At 44.7% G+C, this 13,344-nt stretch overlaps 1 protein-coding gene across 1 annotated transcript in view; it reads right to left on the bottom strand.

Moving 5' to 3' along the window:
• Positions 1-13,344, bottom strand: part of LOC138672719 (NACHT, LRR and PYD domains-containing protein 12-like) — a 108,932-nt gene that overhangs the window by 50,903 nt on the left and 44,685 nt on the right. Inside the window, exon 5 of the mRNA XM_069761000.1 lies at positions 9,073-10,783. Within this exon, the coding sequence (XP_069617101.1) occupies positions 9,073-10,783 (1,711 nt within the window). The remainder of the gene's footprint in view (positions 1-9,072; positions 10,784-13,344) is intronic.

The following is a 13,344-nucleotide window of genomic DNA, read 5'->3' as shown; positions in this document are numbered from 1 at the left end:
GTGGGATATCCCACGCCTGCTGGTCTGAATGAGTCTATGCCTTTGGCCATTCAGATCGATCAGCGCATGCGTGAGCGCAAAGCTGTGCACCATCTGGCGGTATTCTCTGAGCATAGGCCTGAGCCTATGCAGTGTGATAGGACTTTGACCAGAGCTGAATGGCAAGAACACAGACATCGGAATGGGCTGTGTTTTTACTGTGGTGAATCCACTCATGCTATCTCCGATTGTCCTAAGCGCACTAAGCGGTTCGCTAGGTCTGCCACCATTGGTACGGTACAGTCTAAATTTCTTTTGTCCGTTACTCTGATTTGCTCTCTGTCATCCTATTCTGTAATGGCATTTGTGGATTCAGGCGCTGCCCTGAATTTGATGGACTTGGAGTTTGCCAGGCGCTGTGGTTTTTTCTTGGAGCCCTTGCAGTATCCTATTCCATTGAGAGGAATTGATGCTACGCCTTTGGCCAAGAATAAGCCTCAGTACTGGACTCAATTGACCATGTGCATGGCTCCTGCACATCAGGAGGATATTCGCTTTTTGGTGTTGCATAATCTGCATGATGTGGTCGTTTTGGGGTTGCCATGGCTACAGGTCCATAATCCAGTGTTGGATTGCAAATCTATGTCTGTGTCCAGCTGGGGTTGTCAGGGGGTACATGGTGATGTTCCATTGCTCTCAATTTCACCTTCCACTCCTTCTGAAGTCCCTGAGTTTTTATCAGATTACCGGGATGTATTTGAAGAGCCCAAATCTGGTGCCCTACCTCCTCATAGGGATTGCGACTGTGCTATTAATTTGATTCCTGGTAGTAAGTTTCCTAAGGGCCGTCTGTTTCATTTATCTGTGCCAGAGCACGCCGCTATGCAGAGTTATATAAAGGAATCCTTGGAGAAGGGTCATATTCGTCCGTCGTCGTCACCATTGGGAGCAGGGTTCTTTTTTCTGGCCAAGAAGGATGGTTCTTTGAGACCTTGTATTGATTACCGCCTTCTTAATAAGATCACAGTCAAATTTAAGTATCCTTTGCCGCTGCTGTCTGATTTATTTGCTCGGATTAAGGGGGCTAGTTGGTTCACCAAGATAGATCTTCGTGGTGCGTATAATCTTGTGCGAATTAAACAGGGTGATGAATGGAAGACAGCATTTAATACGCCCGAGGGCCATTTTGAGTACCTGGTTATGCCATTCGGGCTTTCTAATGCTCCATCTGTGTTTCAGTCCTTTATGCATGACATCTTCCGAGAGTACCTGGATAGATTCATGATTGTATATTTGGATGACATTTTGGTCTTTTCGGATGATTGGGAATCTCATGTGAAGCAGGTCAGAATGGTGTTCCAGGTCCTTCGTGCGAATTACTTGTTTGTGAAGGGGTCAAAGTGTCTCTTTGGAGTTCAGAAGGTTTCATTTTTGGGTTTCATTTTTTCCCCTTCTACTATCGAGATGGACCCTGTTAAAGTTCAGGCCATTTACGATTGGACTCAGGCGACATCTGTGAAGAGCTTGCAGAAGTTCCTGGGCTTTGCTAATTTTTATCGTCGCTTCATCGCTAACTTTTCCAGTATTGCTAAGCCGTTGACTGATTTGACCAAGAAAGGTGCTGATGTGGTCAATTGGTCCTCTGCGGCTGTAGAGGCTTTTCAGGAGTTGAAGCATCGTTTTGCTTCTGCCCCTGTGTTGTGCCAGCCAGATGTTTCGCTCCCTTTTCAGGTGGAGGTTGATGCTTCTGAAATTGGAGCAGGGGCTGTTTTGTCGCAAAGAAGTTCTGATGGCTCGGTGATGAAACCCTGTGCCTTCTTTTCTAGAAAATTCTCGCCTGCTGAGCGCAATTATGATGTGGGCAATCGGGAGTTGTTGGCCATGAAGTGGGCATTCGAGGAGTGGCGACATTGGCTTGAAGGAGCTAAACATCGCGTGGTGGTCTTAACGGATTACAAGAATTTGACTTATCTTGAGTCTGCCAAACGGTTGAATCCTAGACAGGCTCGATGGTCGCTCTTTTTCTCCCGTTTTGATTTTGTGGTTTCATACCTTCCGGGATCTAAGAATGTGAAGGCTGATGCCCTGTCAAGGAGTTTTGTGCCTGACTCTCCGGGTGTTCCGGAGCCAGCGGGTATTCTTAGAGAAGAGGTAATTTTGTCTGCCATTTCCCCTGATTTGCGGCGTGTGCTGCAAAAGTTTCAGGCTGATAGACCTGACCGTTGTCCTACGGAGAAACTGTTTGTCCCTGATAGATGGACTAGTAGAGTTATCTCGGAGATTCATTGTTCAGTATTGGCTGGTCATCCTGGAATCTTTGGTACCAGAGATTTGGTGGCTAGATCCTTTTGGTGGCCTTCTTTGTCACGGGATGTGCGTTCTTTTGTGCAGTCCTGTGGGATTTGTGCTCGGGCTAAGCCCTGCTGTTCTCGTGCCAGTGGGTTGCTTTTGCCCTTGCCGATCCCGAAGAGGCCCTGGACGCATATTTCCATGGACTTTATTTCTGATCTCCCTGTTTCTCAAAAGATGTCGGTCATTGGGGTGGTTTGTGATCGCTTCTCTAAGATGGTCCATTTGGTACCCTTATCTAAACTGCCTTGCTCCTCTGATTTGGTGCCATTGTTTTTCCAGCATGTGGTTCGTTTGCATGGCATTCCAGAGAACATCGTCTCGGACAGAGGTTCCCAGTTTGTTTCGAGGTTTTGGCGGTCCTTTTGTGCTAAGATGGGCATTGATTTGTCGTTTTCTTCGGCTTTCCATCCTCAGACTAATGGCCAAACCGAACGAACTAATCAGACTTTGGAGACATATCTGAGATGCTTTGTTTCTGCTGATCAGGATGATTGGGTGTCTTTCTTGCCTTTGGCTGAGTTCGCCCTTAATAATCGGGCCAGCTCGGCTACTTTAGTTTCTCCTTTTTTCTGTAATTATGGTTTCCATCCTCGTTTCTCTTCAGGGCAGGTTGAGTCTTCGGACTGTCCTGGTGTGGATGCGTTGGTGGACAGGTTGCAACAGATTTGGACTCATGTGGTGGACAATTTGACATTGTCCCAGGAGAAGGCTCAACGTTTCGCTAACCACCGGCGTTGTGTTGGTACCCGACTTCGTGTTGGGGATTTGGTTTGGTTGTCATCTCGTCACGTTCCTATGAAGGATTCCTCTCCTAAGTTTAAGCCTCGTTTCATTGGACCATATAAGATTTCTGAAGTTCTTAATCCTGTGTCATTTCGTTTGGACCTTCCAGCTTCTTTTGCCATCCATAATGTGTTCCATAGGTCGTTGTTGCGGAGATACTTGGCGCCTATGGTTCCCTCCGTTGATCCTCCTGCCCCGGTGTTGGTCGAGGGGGAGTTGGAGTATGTGGTGGAGAAGATTTTGGATTCTCGTGTTTCGAGACGGAAACTCCAGTATCTGGTCAAGTGGAAGGGTTATGGTCAGGAAGATAATTCCTGGGTTTTTGCCTCTGATGTTCATGCTGCCGATCTTGTTCGTGCCTTTCATTTGGATCATCCTGATCGGCCTGGGGGCTCTGGTGAGGGTTCGGTGACCCCTCCTCAAGGGGGGGGTACTGTTGTGAATTCTGTTGTCGAACTCCCTTCTGTGGTCGTGAATGGTACTTCGGCGAGTTCTGTCTATGGGCTCCCTCTGGTGGCTGTGAGTGAAGCTGCTGCTTCTGAGGTTCCTTACACAGGTGACGTGGTTTATCCTTTGGTTGGCTGTTCTATTTAACTCCTCTCAGATCGTTACTCCATGCCAGCTGTCAATGTTTTTGCATTGGTTCAGTTCGCTCCTGGATCTCTCTGGTGACCTGCCTTCTCCTGCAGAAGCTAAGTTCCTGATAGTCATTATTTGTTCACTGTTTTCTTGTCCAGCTGGTTTTCATGATTTTGTCTTGCTAGCTGGAAGCTCTGGGATGCAGAGTGGCCCCTCCGCACCGTGAGTCGGTGCAGAGGTCTTTTTTGCACACTCTGCGTGGTCTTTGTAGGTTTTTGTGCTGATCGCAAAGTTACCTTTCCTATCCTCTGTCTATTTAGTAAGTCTGGCCTCCCTTTGCTGAAACCTGTTTCATTTCTGCGTTTGTGACTTTCATCTTTACTCACAGTCAATATATGTGGGGGGCTTCTTTTACCTTTGGGGAATTTCTCTGAGGCAAGGTAGGCTTTATTTTCTATCTCTAGGGCTAGATAGTTCTTAGGCTGTGACGAGGCGCCTAGGTCTGGTCAGGAGCGCTCCACGGCTATTTCTAGTGTGTGTGATAGGATTAGGGCTTTCGGTCAGCAGAGCTCCCACATCCCAGAGCTCGTCCTGTATGAGGTTTAACTATCAGGTCATTCCGGGTGCTCCTAACCACCAGGTCATAACATATATGCCCCTTGAAGGTCAATCTTAGTAAACCAGCTAGACCCCCTAATCCAAGCAAACAAATCAGTAAGCAAAGGCAAGGGGTACTGAAATTTAACCGTGATCTTATTCAAGAGTCGATAATCAATACAGGGTCTCAAGGAGCCATCCTTCTTGGCAGCAAAAAAGAACCCAGCTCCCAACAGTGAAGAAGATGGCCGAATATGCCCTTTCTCCAAAGACTCCTTAATATAGCTCCGCATGGCGGTATGTTCAGGCACAGACAGGTTGAAAAGTCGGCCCTTAGGGAACTTACAACCTGGAATCAAGTCAATAGCACAATCACAGTCCCTATGCGGTGGAAGGGAACTGGATTTGGGCTCATCGAATACATCCTGGAAGTCAGACAAGAACTCAGGAACTTCAGAAGAGGGGAAGAGGAAATTGACATCAAAGGAACCTGATCATGAACCCCCTGACAACCCCAACTAGTCACAGACATGGATTTCCAATCTAACACCGGATTATGTAGCTGCAACCATGGAAAACCCAGCACAATATCATCATGCAAATTATGAAACACCAGAAAACGACAATCTTCCTGAAGGGCTCGCGCCATGCGCATGGTCAGCTGTGTCCAAAACTGAGGTTTATTTTTAGCCAAGGGTGTAGCATCAATGCCCCTCAAAGCAAAGGCTGCAAGGGAAAACAACAATGTCTGGCAAATTCTAAGTCCATTAAGTTCAGAGCGGCGCCTGAATCCACAAATGCCATGACAGAAAATTATGATAATGAGCAGATCAAGGTCACAGATAACAGAAATTTAGGTTGTATAGTACTGATGGCAACAGAACTAGCGATTCTCTTAGTACACTAAGGGCAATCATAAATAACATGAGCAGAATCGCCGCAGTAAAAACACAACCTATTCTGACGCCTGAATGTTTGACGTTCAGCTACAAAATCCTATCACACTGCATAGGCTCAGGGCTCCGCTCAGAGGACAACGCCACAGTGTGCACAACTCTGCGCTCGCGCAAGCGCCGATCAATCTGAATGGCCAGAGACATAGAATCACTCCGACCAGCAGGCGTGGGGAACCCCACCATAACATCTTTAACGGATTCAGAAAGACCCTTTCTGAAAATTGCCGCCAAGGCATCCTCATTCTATTTAGTCAGTACAGACCATTTTCTAAATTTCTGGCAATACAATTCTGCCGCTTCATGACCTTGACACAGGGCTAATAAGATTTTCTCAGCCTGATCCACAGAATTAGGGTACCGTCACACTATAACATTTCGATCGCTACGACGGTACGATTCGTGACGTTCCAGCGATATCGTTACGATATCGCTGTGTCTGACACGCAGCAGCGATCAGGGATCCTGCTGAGAATCGTACGTCGTAGCAGATCGTTTAGAACTTTCTTTCATCGCTGGATCTCCCGCTGTCATCGCTAGATCGGTGTGTGTGACACCGATCTAGCGATCTAGCGATGCGATCCAGCGATGCGTTCGCTTGTAACTAGGGTAAACATCGGGTAACTAAGCGCAGGACTGCGCTTAGTTACCCGATGTTTACCCTGGTTACAAGCGTTAAACTAAAAAAAAACAAACAGCACATACTTACATTCTGGTGTCCGTCAGGTCCCTTGCTGTCTGCTTCCCGCACTGTGACTGCCGGCCGTAAAGTGAAAGCAGAGCACAGCGGCTGTGCTTTCACTTTCACTTTACGGCCGGCAGTCACTGAGTGCGGGAAGCAGACTGCAAGGGACCTGACGGACACCAGAATGTAAGTATGTGCTGTTTGTTTTTTTTTAGTTTAACGCTTGTAACCAGGGTAAACATCGGGTAACTAAGCGCTGTCCTGCGCTTAGTTACCCGATGTTTACCCTGGTTACCCAGGGACCTCGGCATCGTTGGTCGCTAGAGAGCTGTCTGTGTGACAGCTCCCCAGCGACCACACTACGATTTACCTACGATCACGGCCAGGTCATATCGCTGGTCGTGATCGTAGGTAAATCGTATAGTGTGACGGTACCCTTAGGCTCATCATACAACAACCCCAATGCCTGAAAGAACGAATCAACATTAAGCAAAGCAGGATTGCCAGATTCCAGGGAAAATGCCCAAACCTGTGGGTCACCACGCAGCAGAGATATGATGATTTTAACCTGCTGAATAGGATCACCAGAAGACCGGGGTCTTAATGCAAAAACAGTTTACAGTTATTTTTGAAACTCAAAAATTTGGATCTGTCACCAAAGAATAAATCAGGAGTGGGAATCTTAGGTTCTAAGGCAGGAGTCTGGACAATGAAATCTGAAATACCCTGTACCCTAGCAGCAAGCTGATCCACCCGAGAAACTAACTCCTGAACATTCATGTTAATACTAGACTCCGTAGCCACCCAGAGGTAAAGAGGAAAGGAAAGACACAACAGACTACAGAAAAAAAAATGGCTCAGCACTTTCCTTCCCTTCTTCTGAGATGCGTTTAACTCATTGTTGGCCAGTTGTACTGTTATGATCTGGTGGCCCAGGAGCAGCATGAGACGGACTCTGGAGAAGGTGGTCCCTGTACTGACCGCAAACCCTGAACCTAGCAGCACAACTAGAAGTAGCCGTGGGGGGTACCTAACACTCCCTAGATCCCTTGGCACAGCCTAAGATCTAACTACCCCTAAAGACAGAAACAGGAAACCTATCTTGCCTCAGAGAAAATCCCCAAAGGATAGATAGCCCCCCACAAATATTGACTGTGAGAGGAGAGGGAAATAACATACGCAGATATGAAATCAGATTTTAGCATAGGAGGCCATACTAGCTAAAAAGAAAGAAAAGAACAGAGTACTATGCGGTCAGTATAAAAACACTAGAAAATATCCACCACAGAAATACGAATCACCACATCTGACTAAAGACATGGGGGGTATATCTGCACCTCCAGAGAAATGGCTAGGCTGCAAAAAATCCTTCACAGACTAAGCTGGACAAGACAAAAACATGAAAATGCATGGAATGATAAGGTCCACAGCAGGTGGACAACAAAAACAAAGCCAGGACTTATCTTTGTAGAAAAACACAGCAAACTGGAGAGACCAGCAGGAAAGTGAATCCTTCAAGAACAATGGACAACTGGCACTGACTAAAGGATCCTGCAAAGCTATATACCCCAGTCAGTTTTGCAATTAGTAGATACACCTGTCCACTCCTGCAGTCCAGGCACAACTGCATTACCCTCTACAACCACCGGAGGGAGCCCAAAAGCTGAATTCACAACAGGCCACCCTCTGAACTTTAGCGCAGGAACTGGGCGCCGGGAGCACAAGGCTGTGTAGTACTCCAAGACGCACAGCAGAACCGGAAGGACAGAGGATTGCAAGTCTTCTGTCCGCACCCACACCCGAAGGTGCAGCAGTACACAGAGAGCCCGGGTCGTGATAGAGACCCTGTAAAAAGGCTCGCATTGCCCACCATACAGGATACTGTCCCTGGACAGGAGAGAGGACTTTGTAAGGGAGCCACATGCAGCAAGTACCCCGCATAAGAGCTCAAGCAGGGAGAGGGATCCAATATTGCCTCCAGGCCGGCCAGACCACATCACCACCTGTTGCTGGTACCCTGGACTGTGGCTTACTACAACCAGTAAACCAGGTAAAGAGACTGTATTCCTGTGTCCTCTGTTTATTCTGGCACTACACCACTCTGGCCAATCACACCGGGAGCCCTGGGGACCCCGCTTCAATTGTGGGAAGAGTTACCATCTTTGCTGCAGCACCATCGCCCCCAGAGGACCCCTTTAAGCAGTGTCAGTCACCCCTGACCGAGTACCACAGGTGGTGTCACGATCTTTCACCACTTTACATATCCCTTTAAATACTATCCCTTTTACTTGGGCACCCAGGGCCACGGACCGAGTCACAGCCACCATGACCTCCCCTTTAATAATGACCGGCGTACCCCTAGGCCTTGGATGGCACTCCACAACCAGTACTTGCCAGAAATTCCTTTAGCTCCTTTAACGTTAATGTTTATGTTGACCTTCCTAGACCAATCTTCTTCTTTTTTTCATTAAATTTTCAGGAACATCCAGCTTCAGATAATGTCACTGTTGTGCCAAGTTTAATCCACTTCTTTATGCCAATCTTCAGTGTTCCATAGTTTATCTGTCTTGTAAAAAATGTTATACTTTTCTTCTGACTGTCAACAATCAGACTCTTTTGCTGTGTTGCAAGCTGTTTATGGACCATGGTTTTTGCTGTAAAATGCAACTAAGAAAATGTCAGGAAAATTTGACTAAAACAGCTAAATTTTACATGGGGTTAATCAGAATCACTATAAATGATGGCAGCAGTGTACTGACTACTATTTACCATGAATGTAAATGTGATTGGCTAATTCTTAACACAACATATACTCTATTAGAAGAGGGTGTTCACATTTATGCAACCATATTTTGTTAGTTGTGTTATTTTTATTTTCCTTAAAATGTTTTTCAATGCATTTGTACGGATGAGAGCGTGCGCCCACTGACATGCTGGGTGGGGGCGAGTATGTGCACACAGTGTCCGTGTGTGCGCATTTTTATCCGTCTCCTGTGTATAGGAGTCACTCACTGCACACAGGTTCACAAAGCAGCATGTGGCTGCTACATAAAGGAAAGGCACTACATAATAATAGATCCAGTACTAAAAAGCATGATACATAAATACAATAAATGTAAAAATAAAATATAATTTGCACTGTACCTGAGATTCTGGAGGTTATGCAAAACTGGTGCAAGTCTTTCTAATCCTTCAGCATTTATGGAACATTCAGTTAAATCGAGTTTTTCTACACTTGTGCAGGCTTGCAGAATAAATCCCAACACTGTGCAGTCTAGAGCTGACAAGTGAATACCAGAAAGGTCAAAAATGGTATATGATTTCAATGTATCCAGAACCAGAGCTTTATTCCGGGTTTCAAACAGATAAAAGAATGTGGTGAGAAGACGTTGCTTATTGTCTACACTTCCCACGACTTTATTTTCTTCTGAAAGAAAGTTCTTCACCCAAGTGATAACATCCCTGGATGACATAGCTGCTTTTCCATCCAGGTATCCACTTAGTATTGACCTGGTGGAGCTGTCTGATAGACCACACAGGAATCGGAGGAATATTTCACCTCGTCCATCAGAATAGGATCTTGCTTCTTTTAGCGATTTCTGTAACCTCACAGGAGTATAATCAGCGTAATGGACGAAGGCAGACAAGAACTCCTGAACAGTGAGATGTAAGAAGGAATAGTACACGGGTTCCTCAGATTCCATCAGAAAACTTGATAAGAGTTTTGACTTATTGTTCACTTGGAAGGAACCCAGATGTCGATGATCGAAAATAACCTTGTGATTCATTACTCCATATTCTGCCATCCATCCGATGGACCGCAAGAGTTTTTGGGCATCACTTTGGTACAGGCTGTGATTGGACAGAATGTTGGCGACAAATATCGCAAAGAGCTGTGTCACAGTTTTGGGTAATAATGACACCTGCTGAGCACTACTTGTTGGTTGGAAGCTCTTGGATAACACTGTACAGATGATCCAGCAGTAAGATGGGAGGTAACAGAATGTGTACAATGTGTCATTCTGCCTCACATAATTAAAAGCTTTTTCTGCCAGTTCCTTGGTGTTATTGAAGAAATTTTCAAAGTACATCTGCCGTTCTTCCGGAAAAAATCCAATGATTTCTACCATTCGCTGAAATACATTACAACAATCAATCAATGCCAGTCGGGTTGGGCGACTGGTCATCAGAACAGAACAACCATTAAGAAGAGACTTTCTCACCAAACTAACAATAATCTGACCACAAAGTTCAGCCTGCTTATAATGAGAGCACAAGCGACTTGATCTAAAATCCATGTCATCATGACTGCTTTCATCTAAACCATCGAATATAAAGAGAAGTTTCTCTGGATCTTGAAGGATGTTCCCAAGCTGCCCCTCCAGATATGGGTATTGATTAAGGATCATTGTCTCCAGAGTAACCTTATCCTCCAGTCTGTTGAGTTCCCGGAATTTGAAGAAAAAAACAAAAGAGAATCTTTGGTAGAGTTTTCCTGTCACCCAATCATACACAAACTTCTGCATCAGTGTGGTCTTCCCTACACCGGGCACTCCACTCACCATTATCATACGTGGCACATGTCTAGATTGGTGACCGCAACGAAACATCTTGTTTGGGGTAATTCGTTGTAATTCATTTTGTGCTTTCCTTATGTACTCCTCATGTTTTACCCCAGTTTCTATTATTTCATTCTCAGAGCGTTCCCTAAATTGTTTAGTGGAGACAATAATGAGATTCACATAACGGGTACAGAATGAAAAACTTTCCTCTTCCTGGTTACATCCTGGAGGTTTGTTCTCTATAAGAGTCTTTGTTTTTTCATGCAAATGATTCTTGTGACATTCCTGGACAGCTAAAAAACATTAAAGAAAGGTAAGTTTAAGATAAGAAACTGGAACAAAATTGGGTTTCTTATAAGAGCACTAATACATTTTTGTTCCTTTTTTGGGATCAGAAATCAAATATTTTATATTAATCAGTGGAAGATAATTGTGAAAAACTGGAGTAGATTAATCAATAGAGCATGATATCTTTCCCCAACTATAATCCTTCAACTCTTTAAATGGCAGTACATTTCCCCCCATTTACTTGAGTTTGTACTTTCCTTACTTGGTTTCCTAAACTTTAAAATTAAACTTCATTGATCCCCCCATGCACACTTGACCAAAATAATTTCCCATTCAAAAGCACTTCCATCTTTAATATTCTCCAACTGTTGTAATCTGACATTAAGGAAACTGGAGGAAGACATCATGCTTAAGAAGCATAAATTTAAAACAAAGAAAAGAGACAATCAAAAATTGTGAGTCTATAAATGGCAGAATAATTAAAAGAAAGATGAAGGAGTTGTTTGAATCAAATAAAATAGAAAAAAAGAATTAATAGAATAAAGCTCAAAAAACGTTCACAGTAGATGCCAAAGAACCAATAGTTCCTGATCATTTTAACCAAACAATGCAGCAATTTGTAATACACAAGAATATAGACCACCATTTAGACTGCCACCTATTTATCACTTAGGAACAGGCTCGGACTAGCCCACCAGAGAACCGGAGGATTCCCCGGTGATCCCAGGCACTGACACCTGCTGGCATATTGGCCAGCAGCTGCCTAGGGCCAATATTCTGGGGGGCTACATATTACTATATGAGGGGGGGCTGCATTATACCCTATGAGGGTGCTACATTATATTCTATGGTGGGGACTGCGTTATACCTGAGAGGGTTACATTATATTTTGTGGGGTGCTGCATTATATTTTATGAGAGGGGCTGCATTATATTCTATGAGAAGGGGCTGCATTATATTTTATGAGGGGGGCTACATTATATTCTATGAGGGGGCGACATTATATTCTATGAGGGGGCTACCCCTCTATGATTCTACCCCAACCCCTGCTACATAATTAAGACGTGGTGGGCCCAAGGTGCTCCAGGCTGACGCTGCCTAGGAACACTCTTTTACAGTTAGGGCCAGAAATATTTGGACAGTGACACAAGTTTTGTTATTTTAGCTGTTTACAAAAACATGTTCAGAAATACAATTATATATATAATATGGGCTGAAAGTGCACACTCCCAGCTGCAATATGATAGTTTCCACATCCAAATCGGAGGAAGGGTTTAGGAATCATAGCTCTGTAATGCATAGCGTCCTCTTTTTCAAGGGACCAAAAGTAATTGGACAATGGACTCTAAGGGCTGCAATTAACTCTGAAGGCGTCTCCCTCGTTAACCTGTAATCAATGAAGTAGTTAAAAGGTCAGGGGTGGATTCCAGGTGTGTGGTTTTGCATTTGGAAGCTGTTGCTGTGAGCAGACAACATGCGGTCAAAGGAACTCTCAATTGAGGTGAAGCAGAACATCCTGAGGCTGAAAAAAAAGAAAAAATCCATCATAGAGATAGCAGACATGCTTGGAGTAGCAAAATCAACAGTTGGGTACATTCTGAGAAAAAAGGAATTGACTGGTGAGCTTGGGAACTCAAAAAGGCCTGGGCGTCCACGGATGACAACAGTGGTGGATGATTGCCGCATACTTAATTTGGTGAAGAAGAACCCATTCACAACATCAACTGAAGTCCAGAACACTCTCAGTGAAGTAGGTGTATCTGTCTCTAAGTCAACAGTAAAGAGAAGACTCCATGACAGTAAATACAAAGGGTTCACATCTAGATGCAAACCATTCATCAATACCAAAAATAGACAGGCCAGAGTTAAATTTGCAGAAAAACACCTCAAGAAGCCAGCTCAGTTCTGGAAAAGTATTCTATGGACAGATGAGACAAAGATCAACCTGTACCAGAATGATGGGAAGAAAAAAGTTTGGAGAAGAAAGGGAACGGCGCATGATCCAAGGCACACCACATCCTCTGTAAAACATGGTGGAGGCAACGTGATGGCATGGGCATGCATGGCTTTCAATGGCACTGGGTCACTTGTGTTTATTGATGACATAAGAGCAGACATGAGTAGCCGGATGAATTCTGAAGTGTACCGGGATATACTTTCAGCCCAGATTCAGCCAAATGCTGCAAAGTTGATTGGACGGCGCTTCATAGTACAGATGGACAATGACCCCAAGCATACATCCAAGGCTACCCAGGAGTTCATGAGTGCCAAAAAGTGGCACATTCTGCAATGGCCAAGTCAATCTCCAGATCTAAACCCAATTGAGCATGCATTTCACTTGCTCAAATCCAGACTTAAGACGGAAAGACCCACAAACAAGCAAGACCTGAAGGCTGCGGCTGTAAAGGCCTGGCAAAGCATTAAGAAGGAGGAAACCCAGCGTTTGGTGATGTCCATGGGTTCCAGACTTAAGGCAGTGATTTGCAACAAAATATTGAAAATAAAAATATTTTGTTTGGGTTATGTTTATTTGTCCAATTACTTTTGACCTCCTAAAATGTGGAGT

The sequence above is a fragment of the Ranitomeya imitator genome, chromosome 3 (genome assembly GCF_032444005.1).
Source record: "Ranitomeya imitator isolate aRanImi1 chromosome 3, aRanImi1.pri, whole genome shotgun sequence".
NCBI lineage: Eukaryota > Metazoa > Chordata > Amphibia > Anura > Dendrobatidae > Ranitomeya > Ranitomeya imitator.
This window is presented reverse-complemented; position numbering and strand designations above follow the sequence as displayed.